Source organism: Ammodytes marinus (genome assembly GCF_949987685.1).
Source record: "Ammodytes marinus genome assembly, chromosome: 10".
NCBI lineage: Eukaryota > Metazoa > Chordata > Actinopteri > Uranoscopiformes > Ammodytidae > Ammodytes > Ammodytes marinus.
In genome coordinates, this window is record NC_137214.1 from 17,932,924 (window position 1) to 17,954,149 (window position 21,226).

The following is a 21,226-nucleotide window of genomic DNA, read 5'->3' on the forward strand; positions in this document are numbered from 1 at the left end:
TGGCGCTGACGTCAATAAGAGGTATTCCCGTTACATTTCCAGGTAGGGCTACATTTGCCTATACTGGCATGCCAAAATGTCAGGAGGGAAAATATGCTTCTATTGTACTTGTCTTTCTAGTGTGTTCTTAGGTCAACCTTTTTGCTAATAGTGTTATTGATTACATGTATTGTATGTGTGACTGCTTCACCACTGTTAAGCAGTAACTTATAGCTGAACTATAGCTGGTTTCTTGTTATCAGTCCAAAAAGCAAAACAAACATACATTTTTTGCTAGATCAAAAATTTAAACTACAATCCACAAATCCCCCAAACCCCATCCCCAATCACAGGGTATAGTAATTCATGTTAACTTATCATTTTTTTATTGTTTATTTTTGATCCAGCTATAGTAGCTTAAATCTCAAAATTGACTGACATGCCACGAGTGTTCCAATGATTCAAATTAGGGCTGAAAATTATAGTCTATCACATATGTTCTTTGTTTCAAGCTCCTCGTTTGCTGCTTTTCTGCCTTTTTGTATAATTAATAAACTAATTCCCTTATTGTGACATAAATCATCATAACAAATAGATTAAATGATGATGAAAAAATCGATAGATGCAGACTTCAGAAACAAATATTTTATTGACAGTTACACTTTCACTATTTGTATACACAGTCAGCTTTTTACCAAACATGCTCACTATGAATTTCAGAGGATGCTTTGGGAAACATAGTCACTTAATAAGATGTGACATATGTATGGCAGGCGAAATTGTCATTTATCAAAGTTTGACTATCCGGAATTAACATTGTAGATATCAACAACTTCTTTCTGACTAGTCGTAATTACATTTTGAATAGTTGGAATTTTCCTTCAAGATATCTGTAACGTAGTTGTGACTCGTCAAAACGACAGATAGAGATATCTGTAATTCAGTTTTCTCTCGGCGAAACTGAATTACAGATATCTGCAATGACGTCACTGAAAGCGACATTCAACTCGTCACACATCTTAAATGACAATTGCGCATATCTGTAATTCAGTTTTGACTATAGGCAGAATGAAAGTTAACTATCTTACCTCTGCACTACTATCTTTGTTTATATGTGGATGTCTGGGCTTTATGTCTTTTGTTTTGGTTATTGTTATTTTACCTTCATTTTTTTCCCACTGAATGCACTATGTACAGCATTTTGGGTTAGTTGTAGATATCTTAAACTGGAGTTGGGGATAGTCATAATTTAATTGTAGATATCTATTATCAAGTTATAGATATGAGTTTTGATTACAGAAATCTAAAATTGTAGATATCTGTAACTTTCATTGTGCCTAGTAAAATGTAATTACAGATATCTGTAATGAGAAACCCCATAGACATGAATGGCAAAAGTGACGTCCTTTCATAGGAGGAATGTCTTTGTGGATATCTGAAATGATAGTTGTGGATAGGAAGAATGTAGTTGCGGATATCCGAAATGTTCTTTTTGACTAGGCGAAACTGAATTACAGTCTAGTGAATTTGTCAAATTGGCTCGCAATACTTAATGACGTTTGAGATATATTTAAAGGGGAGGAAAAACCAGGGTGTACAGATGGGTTTTGAGCCTTGATTTAAAGGCAGAAATGGAGGGGGAATCGCATATGCTAGGTGGCAGTTGGTTCTACAAGGGCGGAGCAGCTAGTGCAAAGTTGGCATGGCTGTATACGCTGGTCACCAAAAGAAAGTGATTGTCTACAGTAGCTCAGAAGAGACTGACATCTCCATTCCACTTAACAACACCACTGATGAGAGTTCAGATGGCCAGAAAGATGATGATGGTGACTTTGTTATTGTGAGCTTTGCAGGTAAAACCATTAGATCTGATCTGCCTTGTTTAAGAAAATTGTCCTTCAATCTTTGTAAAATATGTACTTTATTTACTTTACATAAACCTTAAATAAGTGATTGTCTAATGGATTTGTCTTGCATTATAGTTCATGAGATATACATCAATGGCACAATTTACCCCATGGTATTCTCTCCAAAGGCACAACTTACACCACAACGGGGGCAAGTTGTGCCACAATACAACTTTTTTTCCGAAAGCTATATTTCTTTAACAGTTTATTTCAGATCCAAAGTTATTGTTGCCGGGGATGCACCACATCCTGAAATATACATCCATATTTTAGTTGGAGACATTACTGTCAAGGCCTCACTTTAAAGTCACTTTGAGTAAAAAGTGGCACAGCTCCCCCCACTCTCCCTTATTTGTAATGAGAAACCCCATAGACATGAATGGCAAAAGTGACGTCATTTCTGCTTGGAGGAATGTCTTTGTGGCTATCCGAAATCACAGTTGTGGATAGGAAGAATGTAGTTACGGACATCCGAAAGGTTCTTTTTGACTAGGCGTAACTGAATAACAGATATCTGCAACACATATCCAGTCTAACGAATTTATGTTAAATCGGCTTGCCATACATATGAGACTGGACAGATTATACTGGCAGGCAGGGGGAAAGTGTTACTGCAGCAGCTGCTCAACATCCCATCTTGTTACTGGACATGTCAGCACACAGTTGTCTGGGTATTTGATTCCGGGCATGTTTCTCCCGCTGACGAGTATTATTGGGAATATAGAGTGAAACTTGACGATGTCTGCCACTGTGTCAAACATCTGAGAATAAATGAGAAGTGAGCTTTAGTTGATATCATGCCAAAGGGAGCACTTGCTTTTTTTTAAAAGCGCACATGGCGGCGAATATAACATTTCGCTCTCGATTCGGCTCAAGTCTGGTTTTGCTCCTTTTTTTGCGCTAGGAGCAGATTGTACTTAGATAACTCCTTATACAGTTATTACCTGTCACTGAAACACCCATATGTAAATTTGTCTCTGACTACTTTAAATGGAAACGGGTTGGAGTCCATTTGTTGCGCATGATCATTAATTGGAAAAACAGAGATCATGTCTAGATATTTAGCAATAGATGTGTTGGGTCTCGAAAATATATAGAATAAGGTCGTCTGCGTACATTGATAGCTTGTGGGTGTGTCCAGCTCTGTTCACACCTGTCAAACTGACCTCTTCTCTCTCTATGGCTCTATGGCAATGTTGAACAACAGTGTGGATAATGTACAGCCCTGTGTTAAAACACACAAATCTACGTACATTAACATTTGGCGCCCCATAAATACTCACGTCATTGGATCGCTGTGCTGTTCCCAAGGCGTACTTGCTTGTGCTCTCCAGGAATCTAATTTTAACGTTGAAAACCTTCTTGTCATGATACACGGCCAACACCAAGGGTTCACTGTTGGTGTTGATGGAGCAGTCTCGTACCAAAAAGGCCCCATCCTAATTTGGATAAATGTGGTTAAGGAAAGCAAGACACATTCAGATTATTTACATTTTTCATTCATATTAAAATAGGCTAGATACAATACCTTGTTCACCAGGTGTAAAGCGTGCTCAGCATCTGCCCGATGACAGGCCCCGACGTACCAGTCTTCTTCACAGGTCTGCCAAATATCACAGAGCTCAGTCAACAACTGACTGTACCACTGTAGAGTATGTATGTATTTATTTTGCTTCAGGTAAGGTACTAGACACCCCTGAAACTAAATGGCAGTTAGATTTGACCTGGCAGTTGGGCCAATCCGAGCAAACTGAGCTTTTTGGAAGACTGTGCTTAAAGAAGTAAAACGAGGTGTTGCAGACACAACTCTTTTATATACAGTCTATGAGACAGAAGCTGGAAAGAGGAGATTCAGTTATGGCACTGTTAGAAATAGCCTATGAAGGAATTTTTGGACAATACACCATGAAAGCAGTTTCTAACAGTAAACAAAATTATATTTTTCAACTTGAAAATATGTGAACTTTAAGCAGCAGCAACTTTACCTCCTGCGGCCTTTCCATTGGAACAAAGGCATGTTGGTCAAAGTCTTCTTTAGTTTGGGGCCATTCGTGGTGATGATGTTTTGAAGACACCCTTTCTTTAAGTAGAAGTAAATGTTGACTCATTTTGTTAATGATGCTGATGATCTTTTAAGGAATTGTTCAACATTTTAAATTTTTTGCTTTTTTCCTCATTCTCTTGCTCAAGAAAAAGGCGACAGAACCCGTTCCTGTAACTTTGTGGCATTTTTGATGGGCAAAGGTCTCTCAAGCCAAGTTAGTTTAGCTCAAACACTGGTAGTCAAGGGGATCAGGTCAAAAGATAATCTCATCAACATCACTCAACGCTCTTGTGTCACCGGCACTTCCAGGCTTCCTTTTGGAATGTTTTTGATTCTAAAATGACACAACTTGTAATCATAAAGACCTCAACATAACATAAATGAAAAAGAAACTTTGTAAAGATTATATTTTGATCACCAGTGTTTTAGCTAAGCTAACCTGGATAAGCAACCTTTGCCTTCTTCATCATAAATGCTCGCACAGTTACAGTAATGGTTTCTGTCGCCTTTTCTTGAGTGTGAGAGTAAAACAAAAAGCTACAAATTCAAATTGTTGAACTATTCCTTTAACAGGACTTACCCAGATTGTGTTGAAAACTGAATAGAGGAAGCAAAAAAAATCAAACATGATATTATAATGTTATATTAAAAATCTAATAATCTTGTGAACTGAAGACCCAGAGAAATGAATGTCACACCTTGTTTCTTCATCGTGTGTATCCAAATCCAAAGAGTGTCTTTGGTTGGTATGGAGAGCTGAGACACCTTCAGTACTCTGCGGACCTAACAAAACAAACAATTCAACATTATTTAAACGATCAAAACATTTTCTCTTGTCAAAATGTTACATTCACAACAACTTTTCGTTTTAGCTCTTTACCTTTGATGTGTGAATGGAATTCTGCCTATTAGAGGTATAAGAAAGACAATTAGATAATATACAGCAAAGAATAAATCGGTAGCAAAAAGACAACTACAGTTACAGGAGTAAAAACTATTGCAAGACATGGTGAAGAAGTAATAGAAATAACGTTAAGTAGCACATGCAGAAGTGGGAGACCCAGTAAACAATAAATAAATATATAAATATACAGACAGACAGATAGATAGATAATGCTGCTTATGACTACTTACTCTTCGAGTTGCATTTTGTCCACTAAAATGAAAAAGTTGTGTGAGAGAATGAAACAATTTTACATTTATATCATGCTGAAATCTTATACAATGTCACAACAGTATAAATAAAGGTAATTTTTACTGACTTAAATACTCACAAATGCATTAGTTAAACACTTTCCATATACAAGATTATGGAGGACCTCGAGGGTTGAGGAAATTGAAACAGGGCCTAGGCTTTGTGTTAACACTAGATTTATTCGTAAGCGCACAAACAGTATGGACAGGTAGCGGATCATGAGGAAATATTCACTGATTTTGACAACTTTCAACATTCTCCGCAATCACTGACTCCACTTTTAAATACAGTAATTGAATACACAAACTGCATAAAGAATAGAGATGTAAATGAGGAATTTAATAGGGCAATTCCTTTTCTCATTTTCGAATCCATTTCCTTATCCAATTCGAATTTGGATTTGCAAAGTAATTTCCCCATCCCATTTAGCCTTTCCATGTCCCTTTGAGGCCTTGTGCAAGTAGCGTGGCTCACTGACCAATCAGAGAGCTTGTGCTAATTTGCACAAACGATTACCTGGCCTGTCTGTCTACACAAATGACTACCTGTCTGTCTGTCTGTCTCGAGTAGCCAGGTGAGAATGCAGCTCGAGAGACTCGGCCAGAACAAGGCAGCAGGTCCAGCTATGTGGCATTCTACAGCATCTTTTCAACCTCAGCCTCAGCCTGGGGAGGGTGCCAGTGCTATGGAAAACACCCTGCCTTGTTCCAGTCCCCAAGAAACCCTCTCCCTCTGCCCTCAATGACTACAGACCACTTGCCCTAACATCACACTTCATGAAGGTACTTGAGAGGCTCTCCTTGGCCCACCTGAGACCACAGGTGAGCAGCTACCTGGACCCACTGCAGTTTGCACACTGCCCAAGGGTCGGGGTTGAGGACACCATCAGTTTCCTACTCCAGAGAGCCCACTCTCACCTAGACAAGTCTGGTAGCACTGTGAGGATTATGTTTTTTGTTTTTTCAAGTGCTTTAAACACCATACAGCCAGTACTGCTACTTGCAACCCTACTTGGGAACCTTGAGCTGATGCAGGTAGACACCACCACAACATCATGGATTACCTGACTGACAGACCACAGTTTGTGAGGCTGGGGAGGTCTGTGTCTGAGCGGGCAGTCAGTGGCATAGGACCGCCGAAGGGGACTGTGCTTTCCCCTTTCCTCTTCACACTCTGTTCCTTCTATGAGTAACAGCTACTTATGCACATGGACCATACATATCACTTTTTTATCCTGGCTATCTATTGTGGGCTCATGTTTTTTGTATGGGTGGGATATATGTATATATGTGTTGTGTTGTGTGTATCTATGTATGCTGGCTGCTGGAACACCTACATTTCCCTGCTGGGATGAATAAAGTATATCTTATCTTATCTTATCTTAACATAAACACAATGTGATTTATCCACGGAGGACTCAAGCCTTTTCTGTGATTATTCATCTGACCAGAAGATGGTGCCACTGCAGCACTGTACAAACTGTTAACCCCTCTCAATTTATCCCGATACTCAAACAGAGGAGAGGGGACCCAATGGGTCGAGTTCTACCACAGCTAAATTAAACAACAACAGGGCAGACATGCGTGAACCGCTGAGAAATGATGGTCTGTTTACTTGCTTCCTGTCATGCCACAAATTTCCCCGAGATGGAGCGTAAAATCAGTACTCACTCTCTCCTGCAGGGTTCGTGTAGAGACAGACCTTGCAGGTGATTTGCTAACTCCAAGGTAAATGGTTGAGGTGAAGGAGAGGGCCTGGAAGTACACAGAAGTCAGCTGTAAGTCCATTCATAACTTCTCTAAACTAAACCAGGAATGACTTGAAAAGTAGTTGAGCAAATTACCTGTGTGAGCGCTGTGACTTTAAAAAAGAGAGAAAATGAATCACTTATTTTATAAGTCGCACTCTGCACAATTTATTGAATAAAAATAACGATAAAGAAATGACACAGGTGATTACCTGCTCTCCCGGCTGGACAGGTGGGAACCTCTTATCTGCAAGAGCAACATGTGAACATTTGGGATGTTTCTGAGGCCATGGCAGCTGAAAATGAGTAATGTAAATTCTTCCAAAATGTCTTACCTAATCGGATCTTTCTTCTGCCTGGCTTCAGGTCTCTATTTATAGCAGGCCCTGTGTTTAAAAAGACAGTGTGTATACTGCACTTCAGTACAATTTTGAGGTCATAGTTCTCAGAGTTAAATTGTAGAAATTATTAGTAACATAGTGGATCGCTTCCATATTCAAGCAAGAAGGTAGCTGTTTTTTTTATCTCATTTTATTGTTCTGTCAATCAGACCTTGTTCTGTTCAGGGGGCCACCTGCTCTCATGATTTTCTCTAGAAGTACTGATTCTGGAAGTAAACTAATTATTCACTGCCGATGCTAAGCTTAACACAGCCCCATGGGTCTTCAGGGCAGGCGCCAAATTGTATTATCTCTGATATTTGCTATGATCTGGATGGTAATGTTTGTGGGACAGAGCTGTGGATGTAATTACCTCTGCAATCTGAGCCCGGACTCAGCTTTTATTTTTATTTAATTTATACTTTAGTGTTATCTGAGAAAATCAATGATGCAGCTGAAGTGGTGATATGGTTACAGGAAACACTGAATAATAAGCAAAGCAACTATACTCTGTTGTGCCGCCTAGTAGGGGTGACAAGAAAGACAGGGGAATAATTCATTCAAATAAAACATATCACTCAGCTCACTCAGCTCATTTAAAAAAGGGTATTCCATTTTCTTTGATGTCTTTTTAAAATGTCTCAAAAACAATTACATTTCTTTCTTTCTGTTTTTAAAGTGTACAGGCACCCTAAACTGAAATGTATATCTTGCTGTTAGGTTGGTTGACGCTTGCCCGTGATCACTGGCTAGTTGCTCACCGAACTGCCTGCCTCATGGAGTGTTCATGGGATTTATCAGAGCTATTTTGCTGGAAACAGCTCCATTTAAAGGTTGAAAACGTCGAACCGTGCAGTAATTGCGCCGTAAAACTAATACAAAGAGCTAAAAGAGAGTAAAACGCTCCGCAGAGCTGGATGATAATTCTTAGTGTTTTCATCGTTACGAGCGACTCATTCACATTACACAGAGCATTTCAATTTAATGTGAGGTCTTGAATAATTGCAGGTTAGGTGACCCTGTGTAACTTTTTCTGAGCGGCAGCCTGTGGCCAAGTGTAAGAAAGTCGTAAAATCAGTGAACTGACGCAGGATTTTCTCGTACTCAGCAATATCTAACTAAGGTTTGCCAACGTAAGCTAATATGACCCACCACAAGCTACTGATACCAGGCCAAGTAAGGCTGTATAGCAGCAAAACCCCCAAGTGTGTTGAATGTATAATTTTATGATTTTGACCCCTTCGATAACGACCTCCACAGAAAATAGTGAAAAATTAAGATTATGGAGAGCTTTGTCACTTTACCTGAAGTAAGTGGGATTTCTCTTGGGAAGTGCATGGAGTTTCCCTGATGGATTTGAGAGCAGAACACCGCCAGTAAAGTAAACGCAGACATTGACATCAGTTGTTCAATTGTAATGGAAGATAATTGAAAGAAAGAAAGAAAAACAAAACAAAACAGAAGAACTTACAGAGGAGATTGATGAAAGGCTCTGAGCTGACGATGACCTCGGGAGATCCCTGTCTTGAAAGCAAGAATAATTTGATGCCTATACAGTGTTATCAGCGAAAGGCAGTAATGACGCTAGTAGTACAAGTCACAGTGTTTATTGACAGTTTAAACAATCTCTTGAGTTTGTATCATCCTTGTAAATCTGTCGCTGGCAGTGTACCAGCAGTAGGCCTTACACTGCAGTGGCACTGGCAGACTGTATTGATGACAGGGAGCACACCCCCAAGTGTGAACACATTTAAAAAGCCACATTCAGTTACAAAGTTGTAGACGTGCAGCTGTGAGGTGCCTGGGCTGTGGGCCACATGAAGGCAGGAGAGTAAAGGGAGTCTATTCACACTACATGCATCCCTCAGTCAGTCAGTCAGTCACTCACTCACTCTCCTTCGGCTCCTGGATAATTGTAATCTCCCGCAGTCTGACTCAGCCAACAGATGGCCCCGGAGACCCACTGGCAGATCTTGCTCACTCAGCACGAGCTCTCTCCCTTTCACGATCCACCACGCTTTCATTCTCACCACAGTTTGCGGTGCAGCTGTTTTTTTTTGCCTGCACTCCATTCTGCCTTATTGTAATTGTCTTCTGCGTACAAGGAAGTGTAACATACTCAGCCTCATCGTGTCAACTCGGCTGTCATCAATTCTATACAATTGGACCAGTTTGGGGACCTACACTCCTTAGGTTTATGGATATAGGTGTTATATGGTGTTTATGGATCGGATATGCTAAATTTGAAATCTTTTTAAGGCGGACAGGGATAATGAGAGTAAGAGACAAGTGGTAACACGCATCAAAAGTCTGATTCACTACAGATGGACATAATTACTCAGTGTGAGTCTCAGCCCACTGAGCAACCAAGATGGCAGTATAGGCTCCATGTGGTTTAGAGTTGTTCACTAAGCTTCACTGGTCATGATATTTAGTAGGCTATATGTTTGTAAGACAAACACAAAAAAGGTAAAAACGTTTGAAATAGATCAAATATTACCAAAGAAACATAAAAACTAATTAAAGCACCAACTACCAAGTGAAATACGAGCTAAAGCAACGTTCATTTGTTCAAAAGGAAATGTGTGATTGTGAGAGGAAGAGTCACTGTTATCTTTTCTACCTGCATACTCTCTCTCGTCGTGTAAAGGCCGCGCAGGAAGTATGCGCACATTCAGCACTTCCTCCTGGTCATCCACCACGTCGTACTCGGGCTCCTCCACCTCTGTGTTATAGTTAGCACATCTTATATTTCTGTTCCTGTGTGTCCTGCTGCGCTCCTGTTGAGGAAATAAAGTTTTAAAAGGTTTAACCTGCTCCTTGCTTTTTATGCTCAACCAACCTACTGTACAGTACTATATACAGTATACAGGGCCGCCCATAAGGGGTAGAAAGTGGGAAAGCTTTCTAGGGCCCAGCCACCCAGAAATAAACTTTTTTTATTTAAATTTTTTTGCAGATTACCTAACTTGTCTTTATTATGAACGCTATATTCACAAGATAACTTTCTATAATAAAATAAAACATTTTATTCATTGTTACTTGGGTAAAATATCACATTTTATATTGGAAAAACTAAAAATATCATGGGTCGTTTTCCCCCCTCAAAACCGTTGCATGCAGCAGGTCAACCAAACAAGCGTTAGCCATTTATTGATAATGGTAATATAATATTAATAATAAGACGATAAATAAATAAAAATAAAACAATAATAATAATTATGATTAAATAAAATATTTAGAAATCATAACATCATTGTTGACAACCTACTTTAGAAAATTCTTCCAAGCAAAAAAATGTCATGAAAAATGTGGCTGCGATTGCATTTTTCCAGGGTTAGTTTATAGTGGTAGAGAAACTAACCCTGTGGCGGAGATTCATTTTTCCCAAAAAATGATATGCATTTATTTGCAAAATAAGTTATAGGTATTAATATTCTGCATTTATTTCTATGTATAAGTGAAAATCATTGGTGTGTCTAAAAGCTTACATTACAGTAAATGTTACTGTAAATGTGCCAAAAAGCAGGTGCAAAGATCTTGCAAGGGCAAAACATTTTCGCTCCATATTCCATACTCCATAGCGCATGGTCGGTATCTCTGCACTATTATTTGTATTAGCCCACCCTAATCTAACTGGCTAGAATCGGCCCTGTGTACAGGTATGTGTTTCTAGGAATAAGCGCATCATGCACATTGATACAAATTCAGTATGAGTAAAGGGGGCCGGCCTGACAGTATATATACTGAGAAGACAGCAAATGTTAGAGCACAGGAAGCTACTGTGAGATGTTACAACATAACCTAACCCCTCTGTTTGTCACTAAGGGATTTCCTTTTTTTCAAATGATCACTCTTTGCCGTTGCACAGACACTAAGATGCATTAATTGACACTCATATATGTTTGACAATATTGAGAGTCTATCTGTGAAGCTACGACGGCGTATCAGTGTTAAATTGTAAAAAAGAAAAAAAGGGAAAAATAGGTGAGATTAGGATGATTATCAGTGGGTGCATCAATCAATAATGTCCAATCAAACCAGCTTCTCTCATTCAATTTAAAAGCACTTGGCTGAGAACTGGCTCTTTTGTAATGAACAGGAGAGTCCAGATTGGCTTTTCCTGACAGAAAATTGATGTTTGTGTGTTAGCTCGAGAGACAACCATTCACACATAATCACGTTTGCTTGTGTATGTGCGCAACTTTTCATATTAGCACTATTATTCAGAGAAAATGGTGTGAAAAGTATATTTTCTTACACTTTTCACTTAATGAAAATATTTTGTCAACTGTCGTTTACTCAAGCTGAGCTCCATCTGTGCTCATCTCTTTCTTTAGAGACTGACACGCGTCAGTCTTCAGATGGCTATAGATCAAATCATCCGTAACGGAAGGCTGTCGTCATCCTGCAAGATCTGACTCTGCCCTACCAGCATTACGCATTAATGCATTTATCCCTTTAAGTTTACATTTTGTATCAGCATGTGAACTCCATCCTTGTTACATGAAGAAATAATCAAAGTGTATAACTTAAAAACACCAAAAACATGAGTGTGTAGTTGACAGTAAATATGCATATATACCCATGACTGCATTAAGACATACAGTATATGTGGATATAAAAATATTCTAATTACGTTTTACCATTATATGTAATGGATGTATTTAAATGCATTGCATGTTATTTAGCAGATGTTTTTATCAAAAGCCTACAACTGGGGGTAGGCAGTTAGGTCTTGCCTAGGGACTCACTGAACTTGACGGACTCATGGTTTTCAACACCAAAGTCAGTTGTGTTACCTGTACTGAGCTATCCAGTAGCTGTCATAGCATTAGTACATCTAATGAGCTTTAGTGAATTTGAGAGATGGTTCTGGTTTATTATTAATACTTTATAAATAGAAATATATTTCATTATTTAACTTCAAAATGACTGTTAATGCAAACAAAGCCAAAAGTAATTACTTATGGTAAATTAAAGAGAATAGTTAGGGTGTAGTCTGTGTTGTTCTCGCCGTACACTAACAATGACAGAGCAGAATCTCCCTCTTTGCTCATTTCTGTGCTAAAAGGTAATTACACAGGGGGCCAGCAGACTCCCAGAGTTTCCCCCTGGGAACATTCACATGGAGCCATCAGGGAAAAGCTGTGGATACGAGCGCCATAACTCACCATTATCACAGCAGACTCATGGCTGTTCCCCCTCTCGGCAGCTAACGAGGGACGAGGAAAACATCATTAGTTTTGGTGCCCTGCTGAAGAATGTGGCCTTCCAACACTATTTTGTCCTTGGACTTTTCCTCTTCAGCACTCGCACATGCTGAAGAATGAGGTCTTTATATACAACTGAACAGAGCTGTTTGTGGCCCCTCGCTGTGCTCTCACTCCACAGTTTAGATTTGGCAAACTGAGTGGTAAGAAGTACAGTATATCCAAAAATAATTTGGAATTATTGTTAAAATGTATTTATTTTCTTTTTCTATATTTTAAATTTTCAGGTTCATTATATTATTTCTGACATAAGCAATATATTTTTGGTTCAAACAGAAGGACATATGAATTACAAATGAAATCTGAACTTTGCTAAAACAAAAACAAACAATGATAAAATAATCCTTGTTTATGACGTGTCTCTAATGCCATTTCCCTTTCTTTCCCTTTTTTAAACTCAAGAAGATCTTCCTTTTACAACTTTGCATCAAATGTATCAATACAATAAATTATATTTATTTCAGTTGCTTTAGAAAACAACATTTTTTGTTTAAATTATAATTGTTCATATACATGTACATTTGTATCAGTCACAACTTAACAACCTTGGATCAGTATAATTTGTATAAGTAAGTGGCTAGTGTTAGCTTGTGTGTGAAGAAATGTATGACTGACACACACTACATACACTAAACTACACTACGTATAAGCAACTATACCTATGTCTTGTACATGTCAGTTGTGGTTACAGCAGCCACTAAAAACAATAACTAATTGACATGATTGACACGGTCGGCTGTGATCAGCCTTAAGATGTGTCTATAAGACATATTGCGTGACAAATTCAGTTATATCACAGGAACACACAGGAATCAAGTCAGAGGAGAGCACAAAGTAATCACCCATTAGTCTTAGCAAATAAGTTTACTGTAAGTAAGATCCATACTGAACAGTATCAAATGTTGCACTTAATTTAAGCATGTTTAGCTACTTTGTTTTCCTTGAAATTGTCCCAGTGCAAAAACAAAAAGCTGTGAAAGCAGTCCTGAACATTGTGCCAAAGACAGACATAGGGGAGAGTGGCCTAAGTTGTGCCACTTTTTACTCAAAGTGATTTTAAAGTGAGGCCTTGACAGTAAAGTCTCCAACTCAAATATGTACATATATTTCAGGGTGTTGTGCATCCCTGGCAATAAAAACTTTGGATCTGGAATAAACTGTTGAAGAAATATAGCTTTCGGAAAAAAAGTTGTCTTGATGCACAACTTGCCCCCGGTGTGGTGTAAGTTGTGCCATTGGAGAAAATACCATGGGGTAAATTGTGCCATTGATATATATCTCATAAACTGTAATGCAAGACAAATCCATTAGACAATCAATTATTTAAGGTTTATTTAAAGTAAATAAAGTAAATATTTTACAAAGATTTAAGGTACATTTTCTTAAACAAGGCCTAGCAGATCTAGGTGGTTTTGCCTGCAAAGCTCACAATGACAAAGTCACCATCACCATCTTTCTGGCCATCTGCACTCTCCTCAGTGGTGTCGTTAAGTGGAATTGAGATGTCAGTCCCTTCTAAGCTACTGTAGACAATCACTTTCTTTTGGTGACCAGTGTATACAGCCATGCCAATGGCACAACTCTCAGAAATGTACTTTGCACTAGCTGCTCCGCCCTTGTAGAACCAACTGCCACCTGGCATATGCGATTCTCTCTCGATTTCTGCCTTTAAATCATGGCTCAAAACCCATCTGTACACCCTGGTTTTTCCTCCCCATTAACTATCTTACCTCTGCACTACTATCTTTGTTCATATGTGGATGTCTGGGCTTTATGTCTTTTATTTTGGTTACTGTTATTTTACCTTACTTTTTTACCTACTGAATGCACTATGTAAAGCACTTTGGATAGTGCAAACTGTTATAAATGTGCTTTTATAAATACATTTTACTTAATTACTTACTTATAAGTCACCTAGGCCCTCTGGCACAAATCACCCCAACCCCAGAATTTTGGATAATAAGCATGATGCAGCAGTTTAGGGCTGACATCGTGCTAACTATATAGACACAAAGTGTAGCATACTAAAGCACTAAAACATGTGTCAAATGTTTTCAAGCATGTCTATAATTGTTCAGACACAGTAATCAAAACACCTTGATCATGGAAATTTTACTTTGAAAGGCAAAAAACAGTTTTTTTAGCTTAAATGTGCTTATATCTTATTCCATGTTTCTCCCTTCTTTACAGGATGAGTTTAATGGATGGCTCTTCTTAAATATGTGGTCACATTTCCAATTTCTTCTATGGTTTTCTAGAAACAAGGGGTGGCACAACTTGCCCACCGGCACAACATAGGCCACTCTCCCCTATATCAAATATTTAAATCTGGGGATCAGTTTAAGCGTTGTGCTGTTTTATGGTAATGCAAAGTGTCAGACTGTTCGTATCAAAGTGTCTCAGAGGATTGACACTGTTTAGACAATTTTGTCACATTTGTACACTCAGTTAGTCTAGCTTTGTTAAGTGATCTAATGAACAGAAAGCGCTACACTTTGACTTCACATGAGCTCTCTGCAGACGGATACATGGGCCATTATCATATATAACATATGAGCTTTGTAAGACCCAATATACATTTCTAAAATCACATTTCTAGGGAAAGAGGCAAAAAGAGCAAGGGAAACACAGGGTCAGGTTCAATAAATCACTCTTTGATTGACAAGTTTTCATCTTTAAATCCCCCAGGCTCTGGAAGGGAAAACAAAACAGGAAGCAGGAAGGAAGCCTATACTCAAAATAGAAGTAGGGACATTTCAGCAAGGCTTAGGGATAGTAAAAAAAAATGTCAGGACACATTACAAGCTACTGACTCAAAGTGACACAAGGGAGAATCAAAGTTAGCGTTGGATTTGGGTCTGTGGGTCCGACTCTCAGCGGAGCCCTCTATCTACTTTGCAGAGCTTACTGGGCCATGTGAAGTATAGTGTTAGATGAGATGTACGAGAGGGAAGGAGATTATAGTTACAAGGAGCTAGCATGAGGTTGAGCAGTTAGTCTTGTAAATAAACTTCTGCCCCACGGAAAATGGGTGGCGAGGTTTTGTGGCAACTCAAACCAACAGACTACTGAAGGATTTGTGACCTGACTTTGATGCCGGTATCAAGAAAGTATCAACTGTTGAGAGCGAGAAAATTGGACAAATTAACTTTCACTGAAGTGTCGTCTTGAAAATAAGACATATTTGTACATAGAAGTTTGCATGTATTATCAGCATTTTGTCTAGAAATGCCCCCCATACCTAATTCTCATGTGACTAGATGGCTGTACTTTGCAGAGTAAATGTATCACATTAAATCTCAAATCTAAGAGTGACTGGAGATGTGTTCTTGAAATTAAATCAAAACGCGGTTCTCAACAGAAAAAAATACACATATATTTCCATCTATATTTACAGCAGACTTTTCAACACACTATACAAAAACAGCAGTAAAAAGCTAAGACAAATTTAACTTTTGATTGCCTTTTGAGAAGACTTACCACAAGCACACCTCCCAAAGGCACACAGAAACAGCTGGGCGGCTTCAAGTCTGACTGCTATGCAGCCCACTCCAGTAACCCAAAATGACTTCCTGTGTGGTGAAAAACCGGCCTATAACCTGAGGTGGTGTGTTCACAGTCTGGTGTATAATGGGTGTTTCATTTAGTTTAGTCTTTCTTAACTACTAATTTCTGCATTTACCTGATATCTGATTAAGCGCTTCAACCTCAATATTTCCTGTTAGATTCTCTACTGCAGCGTTGACAACTTGCCGATTGTGTGAGGCTATTTCCATGTGACAGCATTGCAAAAATGTTAAGGTGCCAGCTCCTGGACAATATCTGAAACACAGGCTCAGACCATTTGTTCAGAATATAAGGGTCAAATGAATCTGCCAGGTAGTTATATTCATTCAAGCAGGAACATAGTGACATTTCGACATCTGCTCTGCTGAGTGCAAAAGGGGAGCAGGGTGACATTTACTCTTTTCATTAGATCATAATCTGGCCTCATTTTTACATCAAACAAGAAGGTGAATCTTAAATTCCAATATGTGACTATTTTTATTCAAGCTTAACCTTTCAAAATGATATTTCAATTTGGTGTAATATTTCCATTTAAAAGCATAAACACCTAATGAAGAGTTGACTACCAGTTAGGTAATAATTTAGTAGAAAAAGAAAACCTTTTGGTCACACATTCAAAAATCTAAAAATAAATGATTACTTACTTTGCTGGTTGACACACAACCCAAAATGCAGACAATGAGAGGCATTAAACTAAATATATTAAAAGCAGTTGTATAACAGCTGAATGAGGAAGAAATATCCTCAATGGTGTTGAGAATATTTCAGCTTTGGCCATAACGGTGGGTCATAACGCTGGGTTTCTTGACCCATCTGACCTATTGTTAGCACTGCTACCACGTTCCAAGGTCTCTGCAAGTAATTTGGTGAGTATTACACTATCATAACCTATTAGAGAGCAGAGCAACAAAAACATTTGCATGTAGTTTCCCCTAAGAAAAGGACATTTTAGCATCTTTGAACTCGTTATTTCAATGCAGATTTAAGTTTCCACTAAAACCTTCATCCACAACACTAAACATATCCGAGATAAATGTTGTCCCACTGTTCCCCAACTACATAGTGAGTGAGCCATGGTGCTGTTATGCAAGACCGACAATCTCAGTCAAAAGTTTAGTACGACTTCCCCGTGATCAGCACATTATTTGGAGACCTGACTGTTTTAAAACAGAGCAGTACTATATGTCAGAGTGTCTTCCTGTCTGCAGCGAGTTGAAGGTCTGGCCTCCTCCAAAAAGCGACGCAGCTGAGCACAGGCGCACAAGGTCAGCCGCTCTCCTGTGGTTTTCGTCTGCAATGGTATAGCTTGACTTCCTGTGAAGAGATTACCATCTATAGCCTCTCATATTCTCACCGATGCTTATCTTTTGAGCCGCAAAAGCCAACTCCCCGAACATCTCTACATCGGCCTGTCAATCTGGCAGCTCATCCTGTGTCCTCCCAGCAGTCCAAAAGAATGAGCTGTCCTCCCCTCCCCTCTTCTCTTCTGTCCTGGACCTGTCACTACGAAATAAGATCCAGAGACCCAGAAAGGAGGCGGTGGGGGGATTGTTGAGGAACACAGAGGTTGAATGTGGGTAAGGGAGTGTCCTACCGAAATGTCAGGATTTTATTAGGTTAATATAATTCAAGCCTCTCATGCACTCGTAAGCATCTCACTGAAAGTAAGAGTCACGATGTTGAATTCCCAGCTCCACAGGAAGGATGCGTGTGATCACAATGATAAACCACATCAAGTACAAGCTTACCCTGTATAGCCAGCTGCAGCAGGTAGTCAGTATCAGGAGGCCCTATACTCTACAAAGAAAAAATGCGAATGATCGTAATATGGGCTGATGTTTTTTTGTTTTGTTTTTGTTTTTATAAAAGAAATTTACAAAATAATCCTTTCAATATGTACCATTTTCTAGCACCTATAGAATCACACAAAAATTATGCCTTGAAATCAGCGAGAAATAATGATTTATTAGTCTTTTTTCGGCCATGACTCTGGTAAAGTCACTGAGGTTCTGGCATAAATTGTAAAGACATTCATCATCCTCAGCAGATTAATTCCTAATGACTTTGGAGATCACATCTATTTCTTCAGGTTGACTGTGGTTTTGAGTGAAATACCTCTACAAGCTCTGAAAGGATTGCCATGACATTCACGCTCTTCTCAAGATGAATTGTTATAACTTTGGTGATTCATTTTGTCAAGTGCCAGGTCAAATTTGCCTTATGTTAGCATGTTAACATACTAAACTACATTACTATGGTGAACATTGTTAACTTTTTAAAATCAGTATGTTAGCATTGTAATGATTGGCATATTAGCATCCTGACATCAACTTTCATTAACTTACGTTTTTTAAAGTTATGTCTTTAACACTTGAACAATGTGTTCCTACAACATAAGTGAAAGATATGGAGGAAGGGTTTGATACGATGTTTGACCACCGTACAAGCACTTCTGTCACACAACCTTTGTAAATCTTTTTCATCCTATCTCCATTGTTTACCTGTTGTTCACAGATGAGTCTACAGTACAACTCTTAGTGATAGACTGTATGCTTAATTCATTCTATACTGCAGTTGTCTTTTCGAATCTACAGTGTAAGAGAAAGATGAGATAGTGTCACACGCCCAGATAGATAAGATCGGAGAGAAGAAGAGGGCAGGGCACTCTGGCCCGTCTGGCTATCTCTCTGGTGGGGGTGTGATTCAGCAGCGTGAATAATTCAAGCTGCAGGAGCAATGATAGAAATCTGTAGACGCCATGGGTCGGATAATACTGAACGGATATCAGGGGCCTTTGGTGTTGGGAGGTGGCGGCTGAGACGACATTAGTCACTCTGGCCGTGCCCCGGGCGGCCGCATGAAGGTCAGGAGATGATAGATGGACAGAGACCAGCGGTGGCTCACAGGTGAGGAGGTTGACTAGAAAACGAATGTCCTGTACATGAAATATCATCCTCATTGAGGAAGATACCTGATCTGATACTGCAGCAATGTGCCATGTCTTTGTGAACTTTGTGAAAAGTCATGGTCCGTCAGTTTGTGACAAATTAGCAGAGGAAGCCAGCAGTGGGATATTTAGCCACATCAGAACACTTTTGGAGAGAGTTTTCAAAATGACTAATTTTCCACTTGATTTACTGTAATTAAGCATCAATTTCGTACATTATAATTATACCTTGAAGGAAGATTTATTCTGTTGTTGCATTGCCTGGTCTGTGATTGTGTGCCGCATAAAGGGGTTGCACTTAAAATTCAGTCTTTCTCTCCCCCACCGAATCGTCACTGTTCTTTGTTTCTCTCATCTGCTTGGTTTCTGTGCACCAGATGTCTCTCATAATGCTTGCTGCATAGACAATAAGGCAGGCATGAGTGTAAACGTTTGTAGGAGGGGGTGTTAATTTTTGAGAACCTTTCCTCTGCATTCCACCACACGTTCCTACCCACTGACTGTTTTATATAGATCTACAAAAACAAAAATGTACATTGTTTGACTTGCAAATGATGCTGCTTCGAATATAGACTCTGGGATGACCAAATGAACTTTAGCACAAAATATGATTGTGATCGCACTGTTCTGGTTCCACTCGTTCCTCTCCACACACCGCTCCATTCATTATAATGTGTTGGCAAAGCCTCGATGGCCACAAGGAGCCCTATATTCAGGTCAACTCTCAGCCAGAACGATTCCTTGATTATTCCTTATTCATCCCAGTCTGTCCCCCTGCTGTGGAATGGAGTCTCAGGAAGATGTTTGTGTGAGTGAGCGGAGCTAGGGCTAATGAGCTGAGAGCAAGCCTGCTGATTGTTAGCGGGCTAGGAGCTGCACAATATCCCACACAGAAGGCACATTCAAACTATCAGCTGCCCAGCATCTTATTCAGGCCAAGTCAAGCCAGAAACTGCAAGTTAGTGAAGGTAATGATGGAGGTGTTAACTGTCTTGCTTACACTTTTATAAAAAAGCATTGTGCATCCATTAAAGACTCATACACTGTAGAAAAATGTGTTATGCCTGCAGTGTTACAAATATATTTTGAATGGCTGCCATATGTATAACTAGGCTAAGATGATACAGCAATGCTAAAAGCTCTGTGAGGCTGTGATCAGGCACAGTGGTAATTTAAGTTTACGTAATGCTTACATCAGCATGCTAACATGCTCTCATACTGAATGTGATGACTTTATCATAATAATAGTTTGGGAGACCATGTATAAAACGGGTAACACACTTTGATGGTTGGTCAAATGTGGATGAAAGTTCAAATGAATGCTGCAAAACAAGACTTTTTAATATGTGTAGAAATGCACTTATTATAATCATGTTTATTTGCAATATTGTTATGTATTGTTAAATTAAGTGAATTCCTTGTAGAGTTTGACCTGGAGTGGGTTTGACCTTCTCCTGTGGATTTGTGAAACATAGATGGTACCGGTAGAGATATTTAAGATTAAGGCCAGAATAGTTGGGATGTTATGACGGAGCAAGGTTTTTTTTAAAGAGTTGTACCTCATGCATTCCTATATGGTGTACTTGACAAACAGCCATGCAGCTGCCTGTGGTGAGAAAAACTGATACCATCAGTGTATGTTTTCTGTTATAATTAATAAAAGAAGTTAACACAGTCATCATTTTGGATTTCAGAAGTTACACAGCTGCAGTTCGCAGAGGTGTTTAGGAGCCCAAAATAACTGTTTCTCATTTAGCTTTTTCTTCTTTTAATTAAAAGCTGGTTTGATTTTGCATTTACATTGTGGGAGACTTGCTTTGCTCGCAACAGTTCCAATTTCTAGGAAACAAAATACGTAGTTAGCATTAAGGTTTTGTTCTTTCATTTTATTCTGTGAATGCAGTTAAAATGGATATTTTTTTTTACTGCTTAAGAAAATGGATTTTTCTGCAGGCAGGCAGGCACACACACACACACACACACACACACACACACACACACACACACACACACACACACACACACACACACACACACACACACACACACACACACACACACACACACACACACACACACACACACACACACACACACACACACACACACACACACACACACACACTACACTTAATGGGAGCAAGGCTTTGCCCTAGCTATTCCAAATGAGCAACAGTGGGACCAGGA

The 21,226-nt window shown here is 39.1% G+C and overlaps 1 protein-coding gene across 1 annotated transcript; it reads right to left on the reverse strand.

The window, feature by feature from the left end:
- Positions 1 to 757: 757 nt before the first annotated feature.
- clnk (cytokine dependent hematopoietic cell linker) lies at positions 758 to 16,143 on the reverse strand. Its single transcript, XM_080035734.1, has 17 exons — positions 16,006 to 16,143; positions 12,427 to 12,467; positions 9,876 to 10,032; positions 8,724 to 8,776; positions 8,557 to 8,599; positions 7,208 to 7,258; positions 7,085 to 7,119; positions 6,969 to 6,985; positions 6,796 to 6,879; positions 5,065 to 5,086; positions 4,811 to 4,835; positions 4,629 to 4,713; positions 4,511 to 4,527; positions 3,872 to 3,966; positions 3,415 to 3,489; positions 3,170 to 3,325; positions 758 to 2,647 (listed from the first exon to the last, which is right to left on the reverse strand). Exons 2-17 carry the CDS (start codon positions 12,427 to 12,429, stop codon positions 2,495 to 2,497), a joined length of 1,071 nt encoding a protein of 356 aa, XP_079891860.1. The 5' UTR covers positions 12,430 to 12,467; positions 16,006 to 16,143; the 3' UTR covers positions 758 to 2,494.
- Positions 16,144 to 21,226: the final 5,083 nt, after the last annotated feature.

What these genes read in the sequence shown, in the direction of transcription:
- clnk (XM_080035734.1), bottom strand. An exon ending in CACGAACCCTGCAGGAGAGA is followed by an intron (nt 5,087 to 6,795) that starts GTGAGTACTGAT and finishes TTTTCATTTTAG; the next exon opens with TGGACAAAATGCAACTCGAA. An exon ending in CAATGGAAAGGCCGCAGGAG is followed by an intron (nt 3,490 to 3,871) that starts GTAAAGTTGCTG and finishes GATATTTGGCAG; the next exon opens with ACCTGTGAAGAAGACTGGTA.